At 43.4% G+C, this 22,120-nt stretch overlaps 5 protein-coding genes across 5 annotated transcripts; 3 read left to right on the forward strand and 2 right to left on the reverse strand.

Annotated features, from left to right (window-relative positions):
• The first annotated feature begins 730 nt into the window (after positions 1–730).
• LOC119557045 lies at positions 731–2,830 on the forward strand. The gene is made up of 2 exons (XM_037869590.1): positions 731–1,170; positions 1,917–2,830. The coding sequence occupies exons 1-2, from the start codon at positions 813–815 to the stop codon at positions 2,555–2,557; spliced, it is 999 nt and encodes a 332-aa protein (XP_037725518.1). The 5' UTR covers positions 731–812; the 3' UTR covers positions 2,558–2,830.
• Positions 2,831–3,852: 1,022 nt separating this feature from the next.
• LOC119557472 (putative nuclease HARBI1) lies at positions 3,853–4,648 on the reverse strand. The gene is made up of 3 exons (XM_037870240.1): positions 4,206–4,648; positions 4,041–4,146; positions 3,853–3,985 (listed from the first exon to the last, which is right to left on the reverse strand). Exons 1-3 carry the CDS (start codon positions 4,411–4,413, stop codon positions 3,970–3,972), a joined length of 330 nt encoding a protein of 109 aa, XP_037726168.1. The 5' UTR covers positions 4,414–4,648; the 3' UTR covers positions 3,853–3,969.
• Positions 4,649–7,368: 2,720 nt separating this feature from the next.
• Positions 7,369–15,920, forward strand: LOC119557471 (glutathione hydrolase 1 proenzyme). Its single transcript, XM_037870239.1, has 4 exons — positions 7,369–7,640; positions 11,621–12,826; positions 15,142–15,382; positions 15,449–15,920. The coding sequence occupies exons 1-4, from the start codon at positions 7,636–7,638 to the stop codon at positions 15,734–15,736; spliced, it is 1,740 nt and encodes a 579-aa protein (XP_037726167.1). The 5' UTR covers positions 7,369–7,635; the 3' UTR covers positions 15,737–15,920.
• A 952-nt stretch (positions 15,921–16,872) lies between these two features.
• Positions 16,873–20,330, forward strand: LOC119556085 (protein Wnt-5). The gene has a single exon (XM_037867936.1). It carries the CDS (start codon positions 17,245–17,247, stop codon positions 20,188–20,190), a length of 2,946 nt encoding a protein of 981 aa, XP_037723864.1. The 5' UTR covers positions 16,873–17,244; the 3' UTR covers positions 20,191–20,330.
• On the reverse strand, positions 20,271–21,985 carry LOC119556087. The gene has a single exon (XM_037867940.1). The coding sequence runs from the start codon at positions 21,873–21,875 to the stop codon at positions 21,147–21,149; it is 729 nt and encodes a 242-aa protein (XP_037723868.1). The 5' UTR covers positions 21,876–21,985; the 3' UTR covers positions 20,271–21,146.
• Between the last annotated feature and the right edge of the window lie 135 nt (positions 21,986–22,120).

Genomic DNA, 22,120 nt, shown 5'->3' on the forward strand with positions numbered 1-22,120 from the left:
ATTAGTATAACTTTAGCTCTGAAAAGCCTATCGAGTTTTAGTCACCGATGTGGCGCCCTCTGTCGGAATTGATAGTAAACAGTGGACTTGTATTGTCTTGGAAAAGACACATTCCACCTGCAATAGCGGTATTACTGGAGAAGAATTTTTAATAATTTACATGAAGGTAATTGATCTGTAATTGAATTTATGAGATGCGTATTTTATTTTAAAAATCAACTATACTTTAAAAGTAATTTTAATTAAAGTAATTACATTTTTGTTAGTTCAAAAATGTAACTTCATTAGATTTTTTTAATGAGTTCGTATAAAAATCATTTAGACTTTGTTTTTTACATTTTTATAGGAAGAACTCGATTTAGGAAGAACTCGCGGCTTAGACAAATTTTCCTCAACATTGTAAATTATAAAATAGCACTTAAAGAAATCTTAATATTTGATTGCACAAGGAGTGCCCTACATAACTTAGAACTGATACGGCATCGGAGGTATCTTAAGAACATTTATGAGAAATTGTATGATGTACTTATGTTAAAAATGAAGTCAAAATTTTGTGGAATTACAAATTAAAAAGGAAATCAGAAGTTAAATTTGGCATTATTAATATTAAATTATAATATTTGCATCAATAGTTGTTAAATCATGCACTTTAGTGCTTTAAAAGCTGTACTCTGTCTCGTTTCTTTGAAATCACACTTTTCCAGCACACCATGGGTCTAGTTTCAGGAGAGACTCTACCTTGACGTCTCAGAATTAGTTATACACTGACTGACATCAGGCTGAAGCAACGAAAAACGACACACACACTCGAGATGAACAAGTCTCAAAAGCCCACAAAGGGGAAGCGCGGCAAGCGGGTAGCCCGCCCCAAGACCCAGCCGCAGGACCTCGTCGAGTCGGAGGTGGAGAACGCCCGCAAGGCGGTGGAGCGCAAGTTGATCTACTTGTCCGAGTCGAACGGGGCTAACCCACCCCCCCGTCCGGAAAAGCGGAGCACGGGCGGAGCGGGATCAGGAGGCGGCGGCACTAATACCCACGGAGGACGTAGACGCAAGCACGGCAAGAAGCATCTGGCACAGGCGCCACCCAAAGAAATTACTGACGACGAGGAGGAAACGCTTCAGGAAAAAGCATATAAGTACGAAAATAGACGACGCGGGGGATACAACGGTGAGTGACATGCCTATATAAGGGTTTTGGAAAATAGTTTTCTATATGATCTTGGGCGTTATTAAAGCTAGAGCCATCAAATTTGGTATACAGACTCGTACGGCGTTGAGGTATTTCCTATTTATTAGGACCATAATACAGAAGTGCGCGTCAGTTGATTTAAGGCGATAGTTTTATGAACTATCTTAAAAATCAATTAAGCCAAAACCCTGCAATTTGGTATGAAAGCTTTTAGAAAGTAAACGTTTAGGATCAGAAAATAAAACTTAATATTTTATAATATTCCGGAAGACTTTTGATAGTACACCTTAAAGACCTGAATTGTGAGGGTTATATGTATTTGAAGGAATAAATTTGAAAACCTTCACAGAGAGAAATATTCAAGTACATTGTTCTTGAATTGATAACATTCGTTCTTAAAAACCGTGTAAGTACATTTTGGTACTAACGTTCTCAAAATGGTAAGAAGAGAAAAGTTAGATTGAGTTTATTTAACAGCTTTTTGATAAGAACACCCTACTGACTGGACTAATAGTTTATTTGTTGAGATATACAATGTAAATACCGACAATTTAACTTTATTCGAGCAAAATGAAAACATTCTCAACCTCAAAAATGTCGTTCTACCTTTAAGAACATTTTCAACTCAGATGAGAACGTCAGAATTTTCTCTGCGTTGTTTCCTTTTCCTATTAAGATAAAGCATTAAATTACATTCTTAATTAAACTGCACTATTTATCGACAGTACTCCTTGAATCTCCTCGTCGCAATGGCCTCACGCCGCGGGATTACGAGGCCGAGGCGGCGGAAATGGCGGCTCTCCTGGCCGCCCAGCGAACGTCCAGCGGCACCACAAAGCCTGGCCAGATTGCGGGGGAGGGGAGGGAGAATCTGGACGGGGAGTTCGGACGGCTGCAGCTGAAGCCGCTGAGCAGCTACGCCCCGAACCACCACCACCTGCCCAGCTACTCGTGCAGCGTGTGTGGGGCCAAGTTCCACATCCGATCGCTGCTGGGCGCCCACCGGCGCACCCACGACGACGACTTCAAGGTGCGCTTCCGGGGTCGCAGACCGCCGGACAGCAGCACCACTCTGACCGCTGCCAACCTTTGCAAGTTCTGCGACCGCCGGTTCGACCTGGAGCGCACCCTTCACATCCACCAGCTGTGCCACTGCAAGAAGATATCGCCGCAGCAGCGCCGCAAGCTGGCCTTCACGGAGCTGGCCCACGAGAAGAAGGCTCCGCTGCCCAGCTTCCAGCGCGCCCAGAACTCCCATCGCCTCCAAGGTAACATCGCCCCCTCGACCAAGCCCCCGCTGACGCAGCAGCAGCAGCTCCACAAGACCATCATGCAGTCGTCGGCGGTGCACGAGCGATGGCGCTAATCCCCACCAGAACTGACCAGATGACTCTGCGAACAGAACCAACGCTTGCTTCAGGGACCAGGAAAATACACAGAAAATTATAACTAGTTGGGTATTTGACGAGGATCAGAAGGACTTACCTCAGCTGAAGACCCAACAACTCTGGCGTTGAATAGTCACACTCAATTTAAGGCGACCCATTCTGTGTATGTAGCTAAATTGAAAGTACCAAACACATGGACGTCCGTCTGTATTGTTTAAAGAAGTGGTATAGGTGCAAGCTTGTAATAAATATGATTCAATTTAGTCAAACATAAATTGGAAACTGTACTTAGCATAACCTAGCCAGTTATAGTGTCTTTGATGACCCCGATGCATTATTACAGGGATACGCAGAAAGGTTGCCGAAACCAGATCATAATGTGATATATAAGACTGGTGGACGCATACACAGGTCGGCATATGTATTTTGACAAAACAAAAGTTAAGTATACTCATAACTTGAATTTACTTCTAGTAAACTATAGGCATCAATGGAAAGGTAATTTAAATGCCGTTTGAATAATACAATACATTTCTTAACCCATTCAGTATTTATTGAAAAGGACGAATTTGTGTAAATCAACTTTTAAATTTTTTTTTAAAACTTTTTTTCTCGACTTGAAAACTTAAATTTTTTGATGCAAAAAGCTTCTTCAAACAAAAATAATAGTAACTGCAAAAAGAATTTTTCAAAAAGAATTTTTCTTATATTTTTAATGATTTTTTTGGGTTTGTTTGCCGCCCACATAACCATATATTGAGATCGTGGCTGGTGGTAGATCGCTTTGCTGCTTGTATATCTCCATCTCCCTTTGGTCCCTTTAGCTGCATAACGGGTATCTTATAGTCGAGGTCCTTGTCCTTGTTTGTGTTATAAAATGTCAAAATTCTGCATTATTTTAATTCAGTGATAATAAATGGTACATACATATGTATATACTTACTAAAATAAAAGTGATTACTGTTAGAATGCAGACGGTTTTTAGATCTTCCGGTAATAAAACTATCACTATTAACGGTTCTTCTATGAAAGCTTTACTTGTTCGAAACTTTGTTGTGTTTTTCTTCTTAGTTACATTGATGATCAGTGCCTTTACTTGATTCGCTAAAGAATGTTGAAAATTTCGCTAGTTATGGGTCGTGCACAGCATTGCATTGAGGAAAAACGGGAAAAAAAGCTAAGTTCCTATGTGGGGCGAAACGACGGTTGCTCTAACAAATTGATTCGTAATGTGTCCAGCATATGGTTTTAGAAGCCAGGGTAGAAATGGGTGTGCAGGATCTCCCAGGATAATGAAGGGAATTCTGGAATAATTTGGCTATGGTTTTTTAAAATTCCAGATTCTTTAAAGACCGTCGCGTCGTGGACACTTCCTGGAAATTTCATGCGTTCAGACGTCTCTAAACCTAAAAATAAATAATATTTGGAAAAACAACCATATCTAAATATGTTTTTACTTACAAGTAAATGTTGTCAACTACAGCTTGCATGACCATCGATGTCCATCCCTTTCGATTAACGAAATCCATGTAGCCAATCTTTGGGGCTTTAACAGGAATGTGTGTTCCTAAATAATTGATACATAGCGTTTATAATTTGTAATTAATATTCTAAAATGCATTTTACCGTCAATAGCTCCAATCTCGTTGGGAATGTGACACATTTTTTGAAATGCACCTGCATTTCGAATGCATTCATCGAGTTTTGGGATTGAAATTAATACATTCGTAAGTTTCGATATTGCCTTAACAACAATATGAAAGTACTTGTGCACTGGACTTTTATATACTCCAAATACATCCCCAATCACTCGATAGTCGGCACAGGTGGCCATATTGTATACGCAGATCGCAACTTATTTCTTCAAGGGAACTGGAAAGGTTAGAAACATGCTCTGTACCGGTTAGTGGGGACGTAGCGACTCGCACAGTTCGAAAAATGTGCTCTTTGACATCCTTAAGTTCTCAAAAAACAAATTTTCATTTTTTGGCTCTTGCATAAGTGACCAAAATGCATTGCTTCTTGGCCTGCTCCTGAATCTTCGCACTCTAGGTGTCCTCAGGCTGAGAGTCGCGATTGCAGCCGGGTAAACCTGCATCAGCATCCTGTGACTCCTGGCCACCAAAAACCGTCTCGCTTTTAATAAAGCCATCGATCTTCTGTGCCTCCACTCAGCGACTTTGGAAATTAATTTTCCGGTTCTTATTTGCCGATTGTAAATTAAGAATTTAAGTTTATCCATCGCGTTGTTTGGTTTGTTTCCTTTTTGTGAAAGTGTGACCAGACTAAAATATCTAATTTTTCAAGTCTGGAAATCAAAATCACTGAAGTAAAATCACGAAATGATATGTGTCGCATAAACCGGGTTTATTTCAATATCGCGCTTTCAAGAAATCGTGATTCCCATAGCATAAACATAGTATATGAAAGCTTTACTTGTTTGAAACTTTGCATTGAAGATCAAGGCCTTTAATTGATTCGCTAAGGAAAGTTGAAAACTTCGCAAGTTTTGGGTCGTGCAAAGCATTGCAGTAAGGAAAAATGGAAAAAAAAATCAAAAAGCTAAATTCCGAAGGCAATACCTATGTCCAGGTGGGCCGAAGCGACGGTGGCTCTAAAAAATTGATTCGTAATGCCCTAAAATATGATTTTAAACACGCTGGAGAAAAGCCGCAATGTCACCAAAAGCCGGTTAGCGAGCTAAACACAACCAGCCATCACAACTGTTAGATCTCGTTTATGTGACAATAAATTATACGGTCGCAGTCCAAGAAAAGTACCTTTGTACTAGTAGACTATACAGGAACATGAAAAGGATTGCAAATCAGTACCTAAGTAGGCCACAAGAAAAGGCGACCTCTCAATACAGAATACAACCCCCGCTTCACTTGCTAAACGATTAAACACAGAGTGCAGCATCATGGAGTAGAGATGCTTATATTTTTACAGAGTCCGCCCAATACACTGGATTAGACCCATCAAGGATCAGAATGTGGACGACTATATGTTAGAAACAGTTATGCTACCATATGCGGAGTTCGAAATGTCTTCGTTTAAGGTTTTCCAGCAGGGTAATGACCCAAAGCATACGAACAGGAAGATCCTGGTTTAAGACCAACAATGTAAACGTCTTGGAGTGGCCCGCACAGTCGCCTGACTTAAACCCGATTGGAGTCTTTGGAGTGACATTAAAAGATATGTTTCTAAATCAAAATCAAAAAATAATAAGGACCTCTGGGCGGGCCCCTTTCACTGTACCCAAGAAGAGATGTCAGAGTCTGATGCTGTCCTTTCAGCCATAGGCTTCACAACCATATATTACTTTCTTAGGGCATTATCACGCATAAACTACTGTGTACTATGAATTCCTTCCACCCGGCCAAACTGTTAATAAGGAATATTTTTGAGCGTTATGCGTCTTTTGCGAGAAGCAATTCGTCAAAAAAGACCAGAATTATGGGCAACAACAATTCTTGGTTTTTGCATCACGATGATACACCGGCTCACATTTCACCCGTTCTTCGTGACCATTTCGCCAAAAATTCGACGCATATCGTTCCGCAACCACCGAATTCCCGCACTTGGCTCCGTGTGACTTTTGCGTATTCCCAAAACTTAAGAGACCACTCCGGATATCGCGTTTCGAGTCGATTGAGGAGATAAAAATCAAAGAAAGCGCTGATGGCTCTACCGGAAAAGGACTACCTGGCATGTTTCAAGGAATGGAAAAAAAAGTTGACAAAAGTGTATTTTATCGGGAGAAGATTACTTTAAAAGGGATGAAATTGATTTGGAAAAATAAATATTTTTCCTTTTTTTAATATGCTGATCAGCACTTATCATCTGCAGTGGGTGCAACTGGACGCTTGGAACTGGTTTTCAACTTGGCTACTACTTGATTTGTTGGCTGCTGGTCATGTTAAGTAACATTAGTTAAGTAACATCGTTCAACCATTTGTTTAAGGCATAATTTTAAATAGGGTCGAATAGTCATTTCCGCCTGTCTGCCCTATACGGGCAACGTATGAGATTTCGGATACTATAGAAGCTAGATTGTTGAGATTTCGTGTTTAGATTCGTAAGCTTCGCATTCAACGCAATGTTGTTATCCAAATGAGCCACGCCCACTTTAACGCCCACAATAACTTAAAGTTTAAAGATTTTGTAAAAGTGTAAATGAGTTTTGCCAAAAATTTAATATAATAGGACCTGTCATTGAAAAGTTAAGAGCAATTAAAGATTTTTTCGCTCTGGTGCACACAATTTAAAGGTAATGAGTTATGCTCATAGTTTATTAAATCGGACCATTAGTTAATACGTTCTATTGGTTAGCTAAGTAACGGGTATATGATAGTCGAACCACTCGATTATATGGTTCCCTCTTGCTTAGATTGTTTACGGGGCTTCTCTTCATAAAACTTTAATTAGATTAAGCCTGAATCTAACTAAGAATTTATCAGAATAAGTTATTCAAAATCCAAGGCCTACTTATAAATCATTTTAGCAGTCTCGGTATTGAGCTTTTGAAACCGAAACGATATCTGTTCCCCGATATACCAGGCGTGATTGGAGCGCTTCTCAATGGCAGTGCACGCACGACCGTTGTGAGCGACGCCTTCGACTGCCGCCCGAGCTTTGGCGGTCAAGCTCAAGCCGATCGCCGATCGCCGATCGCTCGATCTCGCTCGTGCTCTCCCGCTCGGCCGCTATCTCGCTCGCTCTTTCGATGGGAACGTGTGCAGGGAATACAGTTAGCATCGAAAGAGAGGCGATGTGCGGCGCCTCGGGCGGATTAGAGCCATCAGTCGATCGCAACAGGTGCTCGCAGGCGGGAGCTGCTGGAACCGAGCGGAGGAATTTTGGATTTTCCATAGGCGTAGACCCAAAGCGCAGAGCACTTCTTTCCCCTGTTGTTCGTATTTTTTTCCGTGCTTTTGAGACTTTGTTTCTCTGTGTTTCTGTGTTTTGTGGCCAAGGCCTAACTCTTTTGACGGTTTCGCTCCTAAATATTAAATCACTGTAAACATATAAAATTGGAGCCACCAAACCACGTAAAATGAGGTAAGAATGGTTAAAAACAACGGGAGATATAATGCTTACATATGTATGTATACAGTCGGACCTCTGTAACTCGAACCACTACTACCTATTCACAAACATAAAAAAGTAAAAGATCCAAAGCCAAATATTTACTTAAAGCAATATGACCTGATCAGTGATCACAAGCAGAAAAAATATTGACGGTACAAACACCATAAAAAAATATTTATCTTAAAGTATTGATTAAATATTTGAAGTCAAATATACGAGTACTACGTATTCCTTTCCAAGTTGAAGTCACAAAAAAAAAACTATATATGTATGTATGTATGTTTCTAATTTGAACTCTGCCTTGAAGTTCGAGTTATAAAGGTTCACTGAAAATTATTCATTAAATACCAAACCAATATCTGTGTCAAATGCTACCTGAACCATGAAATTGCAATTAAAGTCCGTCATCAAATCAGCAACTGTGACAAGTTCCGTTTCACTTGTGCAAATATCAAAACATTACTTTGCGTTTAGTCACAAGCCATCGATGTACAAAAGCGGCCCAAAAACTCGTGGCTGTTGAACTATACAAAAATTCTTAGATAAATATAGAAATTATATCCCTTGCGAGTTGATTTAGTCGTTTTTAGTTCCGCCAGTAAGTCAATTTCAAACAGTTTACACGTTTTTGCCCACAGTCTGCCGTCACAGAAGCGATAAATTATTATTATTCCACTTGTGTAAATATCCAGCTAGCAAACGCATTAGGTTGTCACCTTAACCTTTTGACGTACAGCACTTGGAGAAAAGCGAACTGAAATGTTACGTTTTTATCTGGGGTCCCTGCAGTTTAGGTGCCCCATTAAATTTTCGCAAGTCATTAGATTTCTAACATTGGGTAGGAAACGGTTGGACGAAACCCCCAGATCGTGACAGATAAGATAAATATAAAACAATATATGACTATTAAAAGTGTAATTGATAGCTCTTCCGCACGATATCATCAACTAATTTGTGGAGGTTCTTTTGCGATCAATCATGTGTGCGAGGTCTTAATTGGTCAGTAAGATATCATATTTGGCGTGTGGATGGTTTGCTATTTATGGGCAGATTGCTAGTTATGTGACTGCCACTGTACCACTAATCTCAGGACCCGAACTGCGTCATTTCCATAGTATTTCTTTTATAGAGCTATGAACAAGTCCATTCTTTAGCTGGGCTCGCAGTTTATCAAACTTGTCGAAAGTCGGTAATTAGCGAGTTTAGAGCTTGATTGCCCCGCTTTACGACGCCCTATAAGATATAGTACATAACTGAGATATGGCGGGTATAACAGAAATGATGTTTATGGCGGTTCAAGAAAAAACACGGGAATTCTTTAAGTGTTCATTCAGCTCGGATCATTGACAGGTTCTGTTTTTATGGATACGACGCGATAAGATTGGGATAACACTTGCCAAAGAATTTAGGGGCCTCCGACCCCCATAGAGGAATATTGCCATTGAAATGCGACAATTAGGGGATTAATTTGCCAGCTAATTTCGTTGAACGCTAATGGCTAAGGCGCGAAAACTGGTTTCAGTTCGAGAATCCCCCCTCGACCCAAGCAAATTCTATTTGCATAATTCATGGAAACCACATCGCAATTATCGGTGGGAATGACCGTGTACTTCACGGGCCTTATACTCCGTACCGTTCCGTTTTTCAAAACCCTATCGCAGTTGCCGCTTACCTACACCTGCCAATCGGCCAAGGATGACTTTCGTTCCTCCCGGTAACGTCACCAACTTATCTTCACGCTCCGCGGCAGACACGATTTGGTTTCGATGACGGGGCATATATACCGCAGAGACTGATAAATAGAAATGTGTTTTTAGTTTTCTGATTGGAACTGTTTACCTGTTGTACCACCGATAGATTCTGTAATTAAAAGATGTTTATGTTCCGCGTACCAGCGGAAATCACATTGTTTCTTATCGCAAGGCAACCAGAAGGAGTCTATGGAACCCAAAAGTAATCACTTTATTTATTCCATTTTCTTAAATATATATAATTTTCAATAGCTTGCAGAACTGATCCCATTCAAGTACTCTGCCACATAATAGCCCCCACATCAGCTCCGTAAACAGTTTGATCACTTTTGAAATACCTCACTGGCGGAACCGAAAAGTGATCACCTTATTTATCCTAGAGTCTTAAATATATATCATTTTCTATAGCTTGCAGTACTGATCCCATTCAAGTACTCTGCCATATAACAGCACCTACTCCAGGTCCGTAAACAGTTTGATCACTTTTTATCAGTTGTTTAAAGATCGCTTCATAATCAAGTGCCCCGCGCTCGTTATTACTCTGTGCACCCAACTCTTTGATAATATTCGCGAACTTTTTGGTTCAAAGACCATCCTCATAAAATTATACAGTTTCTCGACTTTGGCAATCCAAAAAGCCCGCCTTGATAAAGGCGGATATAGGGGCTTAAATCCCAACCGCCCGGCTTATCGCAGGACCAATCAGCAAATATAGCACCTGTTGGCGGCACCCGGCCGATTGGACACATTAGAATGCTACCGAAACCCATAAACTATATATATAGGTTATACTACATAGCATATCGTAAGGGCAGTCAGGAAAACCTGAATGAACCGAACCTTATCGTCGGCCACCATATAATATGTAGATCGAGCCGCGTAGGCTTGTTACTAGAATGATTCAGCAAAAATAGTTTGGAAGTGCCCCTCGAGGATCTTAATCTGCAGACGGAAGGCGATAATCGATCGTATCGGGCCGTATCAGACCTAAATATTTGGGATCACGTATGGCGAGGACGCGTTTTCTGCGCGTGACAGGCACTAAATCGAAGTGTTTGCGACTTTCCCCCTGAGAAATCTACGTTAATTATAGAAAATTGCCTGTTAATAGCGCTTGAGCTTTACGATCTCTGCGAGCAGGGGCGGTGTTATCGGAGAGCACTCCAATATAGATAAGCCCGTGGACACCCTCTCTTCGGACAGAAGGTATGTCCGGACTCATCCAGTATGCGGACATGACCAGCTGCGGACTTCACAAAATCCCTTTGTCATGGGACACTCCAGAGAGCAGGGCAATCACTCATTCGCCACAGATAGGGCTTTGTAATAGGGAGCTACTGGTTGAATCTTGAGATAGTTGTTTTCATTCACCTTGTTACTGATAGATCGAAGGCAATGATTCGGCTAATTTAATTAAACTGGGCCTTAATGGCCATAGATTACAGTGCTTGCTATCAAGTTGGGAAATAAAAGGTGTAGAGACCTCTTAGTTTTAATCTAATCAAAGCTATACACTTTTTTGTTTACTTTAGGGATCGTTACGAAAATAACCTTTAAGTAATCGTTGTTTAAAGTTTTTGTGTATAACAATCTTACAAGAATGGTTATAACTATATATATTCCCTACCCCTGTTGCTTTAGTTTTTAACTTTAAGCAAGCAGTATGTAAATAAATAAATATATTTCCTATATATTGCATGATCTTATAGAACTGATTCAGGGAATTTATGCGAATCCCCGTGTCGCTCTTGCTTAATTCTGTAGTAAGCTTTGAAAACTTAATTTTTTTTAGTAGGTTTCTTGGACAAATATAATGTGTTCTAAAGTGTTAAACATGTGACTTGCGAGATATGAAATATGGAGACTTATTTGTATGAAGCTTGCATTGACATCTTATATATATTAACTACTTTCATATGATACCTCAATTTGTAAGCTTATTTTATTACTCCGGATGGTATAATTCATAGATAATTAAAAAAAGATATTTCATTCGATAAGGTAAACAAATATAGCAGAGTATTACCTATTTCGGAGCGGATGGCAATTGAATGACTCGGCGGTTCCGATAGCGGCGTTTAAATCAAAGCTAATCGGCAGCGCCGCCACCGCTCCACTCGACCAGGTCCTCGAGCTCTTCAGTCTCGAGGGTCTGATGGCGATCGCAAATCGATGGCTGATGATATTCCTTTTTTTTAGGTTTGCGCTGAGTAAGAAACTCTTGCTGTGGCTGCTGCTGGCGGCTTTACTGGTGACGGCTTTGACCCTTGGCCTGGTCTTCGGTCTGAAAAACCGGGATTCGCGGTACATAAGCGGCGCCGTCGTCTCCAATGGCATCGGATGTGCGGCGGTCGGAGGAGACGTGCTGACCGACGGCGGTTCCGCCGTGGACGCCGCCATTGCCACGCTCCTTTGCGAGGGTCTTCTGCTGCCCCACTCCATGGGCATTGGCGGTGGCTTTGTGGCCACCATATACACGAGGAGCACCCGCAAGGTGGAGACCCTGATTGCCAGGGAATCGGCTCCGGCGGCTGCCCACAAGGACATGTTCGTGAACCAGTCAGAGATTACGGGCGCCAGGGCGGGAGCGGTGCCCGGCGAGATCCTGGGCTACTGGGAGATGCATCGACGCTATGGCATCCTCTCCTGGAAACGTCTCTTCGAGCCGGCCATCAAGCTGGCCCGCGAGGGTCACGTTGTTTCCCGCTATCTGGCCTCTGCCATCGAGCAAAAGCTGGAGAACATCCAGGCGGACCCCGGGCTGTCCGCCGTGTTCCTGAACGAGAAACAAGAACCGTACGTGGAGGGCGACTTTATGAAGCGTCCCGCCCTGGCGGACACGCTGGAGAGGATCGCCGAGAACGGAGCCAAGGAGATCTACGATGGCGGCGAGACCGGTCGCAAGTTCGTCGAGGACATCAGCAAGTTGGGCGGGATCATCACGGAGCAGGACCTGCGTGACTTCAAGGTCCGCTGGGACAGCGACGGCCACGTGGCGGCCAATGTGAGTGGCAGCTACACGATGTACTCCACGCCCATGCCCAGCAGCGGACCGGTCCTGGCCTTCATCCTGAACCTGATGGCCGAAATGAACAGTGACAACGAGCAGATCTACTGGCAGAGGGCCGTGGAGGCCTTCAAGCACGCCTACGGCCAGCGAACCAATCTGGGCGATCTGTATGGCGATCCCGATAACAATGTCTCCATAAATGCCACCTTGGAGCAGATGCTCCAGCCGGAGTTCCTGGAGAGCATTAGGAAGCTGATCCACGACAACAGCACGTCTCAGGACTATCTGTACTATGGCGCCAACTTCACCGTGGAGGAGGACCACGGCACTGCCCACATGAATGTCCTGGCCACCAATGGAGATGCCGTGTCCATCACCAGCACCATCAATAACTAGTAAGTAGAGGAATTTGAATATTTTTAATTTAATTTTTTCGCTTTATCTCGGTGTTAGTAGACATATATTGGCAGGTAGAAATAATGTTTATAGGCTCATATTTAATTAATAGAAGATACGAATCATAGCCATTTTTAAATTTATAGCAGGTCGTATCTTATTTTCTGTGCGGGAAGGTTCCTCAACTTTTTCTTTTGTCAACTTTGCTAACATTTATTAAAAACTGACCAAAATCAGACTTATATCTTGAATTTTTAAACGGAATACCTTTACATTTTGAACTTCATTAAGTTAATAAATAATTTCTTAACGAAACCAAGTACACCAAACACTTACAAATAATTATACAGTTGAAGAAAAAACAAGGAAGAACGCTATAGTCGAGTACCTCGACTATCAGATACCCGTTACTCAGCTAAAGGGACCAAGGGAAAATGGAGATATGCAGCAATGCGAGGTTGAAATGCGCCACCTACCGGCGGTAGACAGATTTAAGCGTTGTGGGCGTTAGAGTGTGCGTGGCAAAGTGGCAATCGATAGGTATTGACAAGACCAATACATTTCAGTTAAAATTTTTATTCTAGCATGAAAACTGTAGGAGCCTCAGTTTTGGGCGGTTTGTGGGCGTTAGAGTGGGCGTGGCACTCTGCTGAAACAAACTTGCGCTGCGTAAGAAGCTCAGGAATCTGCACGCCAAATCTCAATATCCTAGCTTCTATAGTTTCCGAGATCTCATCGTTCATCCGGACGGACAGACAGACGGACAGACGGACAGACGGACATGGCTAGATCGACTCGGCTTGTGATCCTGATCAAGAATGTATATACTTTTGCCTGTTACATACTTTCCCACGAATCTAGTATACCCTTTTACTCTACGAGTAACGGGTATAAAAAGAAACAAGAAAGGAAGATAAATTTGGCACACTGAAGTTTCTATACCCTTGCAGTTTGTTCCCGTGGGTGCATTGTATGTACAGAGCTTTCCGATTTATAGAAAACTATAAACTAATTACAACAATTATAAGATAATGTTCCATTTTAACCGAAAACGAAACATGTATAACGGTCTATGTATTATTTTAACATTAACAGATAAAGTTGTCCGATTTGATATAAATTCTATTCGAAATTCTGAAATATTAATAGAATGATATTGCCAAGAGTAAACGGTAATATGCTAGAAAACATAAAAGATATAATCTTTTTATATTTAAAAAAAAATTTTTTTTTGATCGTTCCTATGGGAGCTATAGGATAAAGCTGTTCGATCCGGCTCGATCCGACTTATATATATACTACCTGCAATAGAAATAAGACTTTTGGGAAGGTTTTATCCCGACAGCTTTAAAACTAAGAGACAAGTTTGCGTAAGAACGGACAGACGGACATGGCTAGATCAAAGACCATAGACCATATTCTATGGTCTTTGGCTAGATCGACTCGTCTATGGATGCTGATCAAGAATATACATATATACTTTATGGGGTCGGAAACGTCTCCTTCACTGCGTTGCAAACTTCTGACTGAAATCATGATACCTTTTGCAAGGACATAAATATAGGAAAAGGTTTTTTTATAAGAAATCAATAAGAAATTCTTCAAGAAATCATTAGGTTTGGTGGGTTGGTCATAAAATAGCTACCGTAAAATCAAAGAGATCATAACTTCGTAACAGTTTTTCCCGGTGTAGAGACATAATTTGGTCTGCCCGAACCTGTGCGCAACCTCTGCTGAGAGCCATGTTGGAAGCTAAGTGACAGTTTTCACCATACCCAACATGTGCGAGGCAACGGCAACAGTGGTGAGAGTGCTCTCACAAAAACAAAACAGTGCAAGTGAGCGGCGCACATACATATATTAACATTCTCCATTTTTCACCATGCTTTTGAATTTAAGGTTCGATTGAACATTTGAAAAACAGGGGAAATTCTTGATTTTCACCTTGCTGGAGAAATCAAGTGTTGTCTCTTTGTTTCTTACAACGAAGTTGTTGATTTTTAACGAAGTAGCAAGTATTTGCCTTTACCCAGGGTACTCAATTGCACTGAAATCGTTTCAGTTGGGTAAGAGGTAAAGCAATTCCAACAATTTGTATTAGATATGTTAGAAGGCTGTGTGGTCTTGACCCATCTTTTGTATTTAAGCATAAAAAGTGGTTTCAAATAGTGGTTCTAGACCACTATTTATGCTGGTGGTGAGTCACGATAGGAGAATCCCAAGAATTCGCGGTGTACAATTAGTTTTTTTTGTTATTTGCTTAAAAACTGGCTATGTGTATGGAATATGGTATTGACCTTGTCAATTTTCGCAGTTTTGGCGCCAAAGTGGCCTCCACCCAGACGGGCATCATCCTGAACGACGAGATGGACGACTTCTCCACCCCGGGCGTGATCAACGGCTTCGGCGTGCCCGCCTCGCCGGCCAACTACATTTATCCCGGCAAACGACCCATGTCCTCGATGAGTCCGTGCATCATTGTGGACAAGGACGGCAATGTGCGATTGCTGGTCGGAGCAGCAGGTGGCACTCGCATCACCACCAGTGTGGCAGCCGTGAGTACTTGGCCTCGGCCCCTGTTAAAGATGCATAGTTTCGTAACGCAAGTTCCAACCTTCCAGGTGATTATGAAGTACTTGCTGCGTGGAGAAACCCTCACCGCGGCGGTGAACAATGGCCGCCTGCACCACCAGTTGGCCCCCATGCGCGTGAGCTATGAGCACGAGGTGGACAGCAGCGTCACCTCCTATCTGCAGGAGGTGGGCCACGTCCTGTACGAGGAGCCCGCCGGCTCCAGCTTCGCTGCGGTCACCGCCATTGGAGCCCTGGAGCAGCCGGAGCCCTTCTACGATCGCCGTCGCATCGGCAGTTCTCTCACCCTGGCCAGAACCAACAAGATGCAGCATTAGGTTGCCCTTGCCCGTGATTTACATTTTATTTATTTAACCTAGTCCGTAAGTCGCAAGTGGGAGCCCTGTAAATAATTGTTAACAGTATTTCGAATAGAGTGTCTTCGAAAATTCTTTTTATGTACGTAACAGGCTGTGAGTGCCCAAATAGCCAAATATATAAATTTGCGTTTTTGATACTGTACTTGGTTGGCCCACTTTAATTAGGGTGGTACGTAGCTACCATTTACCATGTGCCATTTGCATACTTAAATATGTGTATAGGTAAACAAATGGTGTAACATGATGTAACAAAAGTGACTGTCAAAGGTTGGAAAAGATTTCCGTGACACCTATGAAAACGGGGGTTTCTTCAAGTTATATACAGGGCTAGAGCGTTTAGCAAGGAAAGTAGCGAAAGTTCTATAACACCGATAAAAATAGTCATAGACAAGCAACTATTGTTACATTAATTCAATAGGCGTCGATAAGATGAGTATTATATCAATACTTTCCAAATATCAATACTTAAATTCAAATTATTGGGTTACAAGATAGGCGTCGATAAGATGAGTATTATATCAATGATTTCCACATATAAATACTTAAATTAAAATTATTGGGTTACAAGATAATACAAATTCTAAACTCTTTAGTATGGAAATGAAACTGTAAAATATACCCTTAATATTTTTCTGTCTTGAATTTATACTTTACTTTACTTTGGGTGTACCAATTTGGGTACTTAGTCAAGGTGAAAGGTAATCACATACCGTGTAGCCCATCTAAGGTAAAAAGGAACACATAGTGATTCCTCGGTACGTTTCCTTGAACAAATTACTATATATTTTAGATGGTAAAATCGCGGACTTGCATTTAATGGGATGTACGGAAAAGTGTATCAAGCGGAGGTCGCGACTCCAGTAATGACCAAAGTCACGGGTCGTCTGCAACATGTTGCACAACATCCTCGATTCGTGCGGCACGGGAACGGAGTGAAAATGTGGTGGACAAGGTGGCGTACGAGTGGTGCACGAGTGGTGGTGGGTCCGGTGGTTGCTGCCGATGGTGAGCGCAACATTTTCGACTGCGTTGCGTTTGTTACCACGAAAGACTTAAATGCCGAACGAGTTCTTCAGATTCAGTTTCAGTTGGTTCAGTTCAGTCAGTTGTTTACAATTTGTCGTTGAGGGTGGATTACTTCGTCGCGAGTTTCGTTCGTGCATGATGCGGTTGTGGATGTGGTTGATTGTATACATACATACTATGCACAAATCCAGTTCTCATTTTGTTATTTTACAAATTCTCAGCGAGCGCATGAACTGGCAGCCTATAGCGAGCAGCTAATCACAATATTTACGCCAGATTCGTGGACTTGAAAGGAAATTGAGCCAACCAATCGATTTTTTAGTGTTATCGAAAAACATTTTTCATTCCTCGCATCCCACATACCACATCCAACATCCCGAATCCCACGTCCCATCAGCTGAAGGGAAGGGATACCAACATCAATAATAGCAGATAATAAGATGGCTTGCTTCAGGAAGAGGCACTTTCTTTTGTGGCTCCTGCGTGCCCTGTGTGTGTTGCACACAGCCCCGCGAGGGGCATATGCCACAGTTGGACTGCAAGGAGTGCCCACCTGGATATACCTCGGCCTGAAGTCCCCCTTCATCGAGTTCGGCAGCCAGGAGGAGCAGCTGGCCAACTCGAGCATACCCCTGAATATGACCAAGGACGAGCAGGCCAACATGCACCAGGAGGGCCTCCGCAAGCTGGGCACGTTCATCAAGCCCGTGGACCTGCGGGACTCGGAGACTGGCTTCGTGAAGGCCGATCTCACCAAGAGACTGGTATTCGACTCGCCAAACAACATCACCTCGCGCCCCATCCATCCCATTCAGGAGGAAATGGACCAGAAGCAGATCATCCTGCTCGACGAGGACACCGATGAGAACGGCCTGCCCGCCAGCCTGACCGACGAGGACCGAAAGTTTATAGTGCCCATGGCCCTGAAGAATATATCGCCCGATCCCCGCTGGGTGGTCACGACACCAGTGCCCTCCTCGTCGCTCCAAACGAGCGGCAAAGCCACAACGACCGCTGTGCCATCGCCAATGGCCCAGATAGAGGGGGACCCTACCTCCAACATTGACGACCTGAAGAAGCACATTCTGTTTCTACATAACATGACCAAGACCAACTCAAACTTCGAGTCGAAGTTTGTCAAATTTCCCAGTCTGCAGAAGGACAAGGCCAAGTCGTCGGCCGGAGCTGTGCCCACGAGCGTGAAGCGCCCGCAGAGGCCGATCCATCAGTACTCCGCGCCCATAGCCCCGCCAACACCCAAGGTTCCGGATGGAGCATACAGCCCCGGAGAGCAGCCGATTGGTGGCTACTATCAGAACGAGGAGTTGGCGACTAATCAATCCTTTCTCAAGCCATCAGATACTGCCTCCAATGGCGTTCCCGTTAGCAATCGAGGCCAGAAGACTCCCAGCGAGCCGCAGGTGATTCTGCTCAACGAATCGCTGGCCACGACGATGCCGGAGGCCTCTCTGGAGCCCATCAACCCGGCGATAAACGTCCCGAAAGGGGGACCACCTCTACGCACAACAAAGCGTCCACCATGCCTGCGGAATCCCGAGTCCCCGAAGTGCATACGTCAACGGCGGCGAGAGGAGCAGCAGCGGCAGCGGGAACGGGACGAGTGGTTCCGGGGTCAGTCGCAGTATATGCAGCCCCGGTTCGAGCCCATCATACAGACAATTAATAATACCAAGAGATTTGCCGTATCCATCGAGATTCCAGACTCTTTTAAGGTATCTTCTGAGGGATTGGACGGCGGCGAGTTGCTCTCGCGCGTCGCCCGCTCACAGCCCAGCAGTAGGAAAATGATGCCAGACTATATTAAGGTATCTATGGAAAACACATCCGTTACGGATTACTTTAAGCACGACGTGGTGATGGCATCGGCGGATGTCGCCAGCGAAAGGGATTTCCTTATCAAGAACATGGAGGAGCACGGAGCTGCCTCCACGAATGATCACAATGACACGGCTCCAGCCGCCGACGCATACTCGGAGACAATCGATCTTAATCCCAATAACTGCTACAGCGCTATAGGCCTGAGCAACAGCCAAAAGAAGCAGTGTGTGAAGCACACCAGTGTTATGCCGGCCATCAGTCGCGGTGCCCGAGCAGCCATTCAAGAATGTCAATTTCAGTTCAAGAATCGCCGCTGGAACTGCAGTACAACGAACGATGAGACCGTATTTGGTCCAATGACCAGCCTGGCCGCTCCCGAAATGGCCTTTATCCACGCCCTGGCGGCGGCAACGGTGACCAGCTTTATAGCTCGAGCCTGTCGAGATGGGCAGCTGGCTTCCTGCAGCTGCTCCCGAGGCACTCGGCCTAAGCAGCTCCACGACGACTGGAAGTGGGGCGGATGTGGCGACAACCTAGAGTTCGCCTACAAATTCGCCACAGACTTCATTGACTCGCGGGAGAAGGAAACCAACCGAGAGACCCGCGGGGTCAAGAGAAAACGCGACGAGATTGGCAAGAATCGAATGCATTCTGATGACACAAATGCTTTTAATATAGGTATCAAGAGAAATAGGAATGACGACGCCAAGAATGATACAACATTAGTGGTAAGAAACGTTAGGAAAAGCACTGAGGCTGAAAGCAGTCACCTACTCAATGAGAATTTCGACCAGCACTTGTCGGAACTGGAGCAGCGCATTACAAAGGAGATACTAACTTCCAAGATAGACGAGGAGGAAATGATCAAGTTGCAGGAGAAGATCAAGCAGGAAATAGTGAATACCAAGTTCAAGGCGGAGCAGCCTCGCAAAAAGAAGCGAAAAAATCAACGGGCTGCGGCGGATGCGCCTGCCTTCCCGCGGAATGGCATCAGGGACAACTACAAGGACGGCATCCTGCCCCGCAGCTCGGCAACCGCCAAGGCAAGGAGTCTGATGAACTTGCACAACAACGAGGCCGGACGTCGGGCGGTCATCAAGAAGGCCCGCATCACCTGCAAGTGCCACGGCGTCTCGGGATCCTGCAGCCTAATCACCTGCTGGCAGCAACTGTCCTCGATCCGGGAGATCGGCGACTATCTGCGCGAGAAGTACGAGGGAGCCACGAAAGTGAAGATCAACAAGCGCGGACGACTCCAGATAAAAGATTTGCAATTCAAGGTACCGACCGCTCACGATCTGATTTACCTAGACGAGAGCCCCGACTGGTGTCGCAACAGCCACATGCTGCACTGGCCAGGTACACACGGACGTGTGTGTCACAAAAACTCCTCGGGATTGGAAAGCTGTGCCATACTGTGCTGCGGGCGGGGCTATAATACGAAAAATATTATAGTTAACGAACGCTGCAATTGCAAATTTCACTGGTGTTGCCAGGTTAAATGTGAGGTTTGTACAAAGGTACTCGAGGAACACACATGTAAATAGATCTAGAGTTCAGGCGCTCTAGACGCGTTGAAATTCAAATGTCTTAATGTTTGTGACTAAGCCATGAAGAAATAATCGTATTTAAACAAATAATTATTTATTGAAATTACATTTAAATTAATGATTCTATTTAATAATTTTTACTATTTTACCGGCTTTTAAGCACTACCAAACTAAATTGATGAATAACTTTAAAAGCCCTTTTAAATTGCAAAACATATTGCTTCTTAAATAGCTAAGAACAGAAAACTGCTAAACAAAACCACCTTACTTATGTATAGCTTTTAGAAATCATTAGTTTTAAGTATAATTCTGGTAGGGTTGGCCTTCTTAAAAACAAAAAAGAAAATAGTGAAGGTTTCAACACAATTTTAAAGAACTGTTGTATTTTTTTTAATTAAGATAATATTACTGATATATAATATTAAATATATTACTGAATGGAATAAGTCATAAATGCGAGCTTTTCTTAAAACCTGTAGTGGGGTTTTGTGGTTGTCGAGATCTTTTAGCTTCAACAGTTATCTGACTTAAAAATTATCCAAATAATTTATATATTAAATAACTTTTAGGTATTACAACATTATAATACATTTGTCTCATTTCTCTAACTAAGCTAGTTACAGATTATTTTTCCAGGCCGTCACATTAGTTCATATGGCAGCTATTTTAACTAGATAACTGAGGAACTAATTTACAAAATGATATTGGGATATACATAGATACAAATAATTTTAAGTCTCTGAATACCTTGTACATCCAACGTAAAATCTCTCCCTTGACAATCTTCTAGATTTCGGATTCATCTGAATTTTAGTTGTCCTAACAGAGTGATATCTTTAAAAGTATGATATAGGGAAATTATTCAAGTAAATCGTTGTAATGGCTAGCTATGTATCTTCTGATTGGTACTAACATTTGTGGGTATCGTTAGTAAATAGAAATAGTGATCAATTTTATCCTCTTACTTGTTGGCTAGCTAATTTAAGCCCACCATTGCTAAAGGCGAGGGGCAATCCATTCAGAGTGAGACACCCTTGAACCTTTTCCATCCTGACTGGGTAGCTTATTTTGACCCCCGGCAGTTGTTCACCATGAGCATACCGGTTCTCCAGGTGAGCAGAGTCCACCGTGTACATGCCGCAGACGATGGCCTCCTTGCAGAGCCTCTCGAGACGCGCCTGCCACTGGCGGTAGTGCCGGAACATGGACAACTTCTCGGTTCTCTTGGGGAAGTCCAGCCAGTAGAATTCACCGAGTGTGTCGAGGGCAACCAGTTGCACGCCGGGATCATGGACGATCGCATAGCGGGCGTCGATTAGGGCAGTGGAAACGTCCTCGGTGGAGAAACAGTTGAGGAATCGCACGCGACCTACGCATTCTCCGGCAATCTTGGCCAGCTCTTCCTCCGGCGGAGATTCCCCTGCTTCCGCTCCCGCGGAAAACGCCAGCAGCTCCGTTTTTATGCACTTTGTGAGGGATTCCCGGTTAATTTTGTGGCTCAGGTTGATCAAAAGGACGCTCCACTGGCGGCCACCGAATTCGTAGGGCGCCAAACAGTGGGCCATCAGTTGCTGGAGCAGCAGACTCTTGCCGCTGTTTCCCGGCCCGGAGATCTCCACCAGGGTCTCATCCTCGAAGCCGCATACGCCAAACACGGCGGAGTGCAATTGGCGCGACTCCATGATTAAATGTACATACAAAAATTGAACTTGAATTGCGCCCAGAATAAACAATAGATGTATCGATTGTTACAGTTATCGATAACACCAATGTAATGTGCAGTTGCGCAGCGAAATAAAACGAAATAACAACGCATTTCAAATCTCAGTAAAATAAAGAAATAGTTAACTGAAAACAGCAAGCTATTGGATTAACTTGGCAGTAATCTTTATCAATACTAAACTTACATACATATGTACATACTTAT

The sequence above is a fragment of the Drosophila subpulchrella genome, chromosome X (assembly GCF_014743375.2).
Source record: "Drosophila subpulchrella strain 33 F10 #4 breed RU33 chromosome X, RU_Dsub_v1.1 Primary Assembly, whole genome shotgun sequence".
Classification (NCBI taxonomy): Eukaryota; Metazoa; Arthropoda; class Insecta; order Diptera; family Drosophilidae; genus Drosophila; species Drosophila subpulchrella.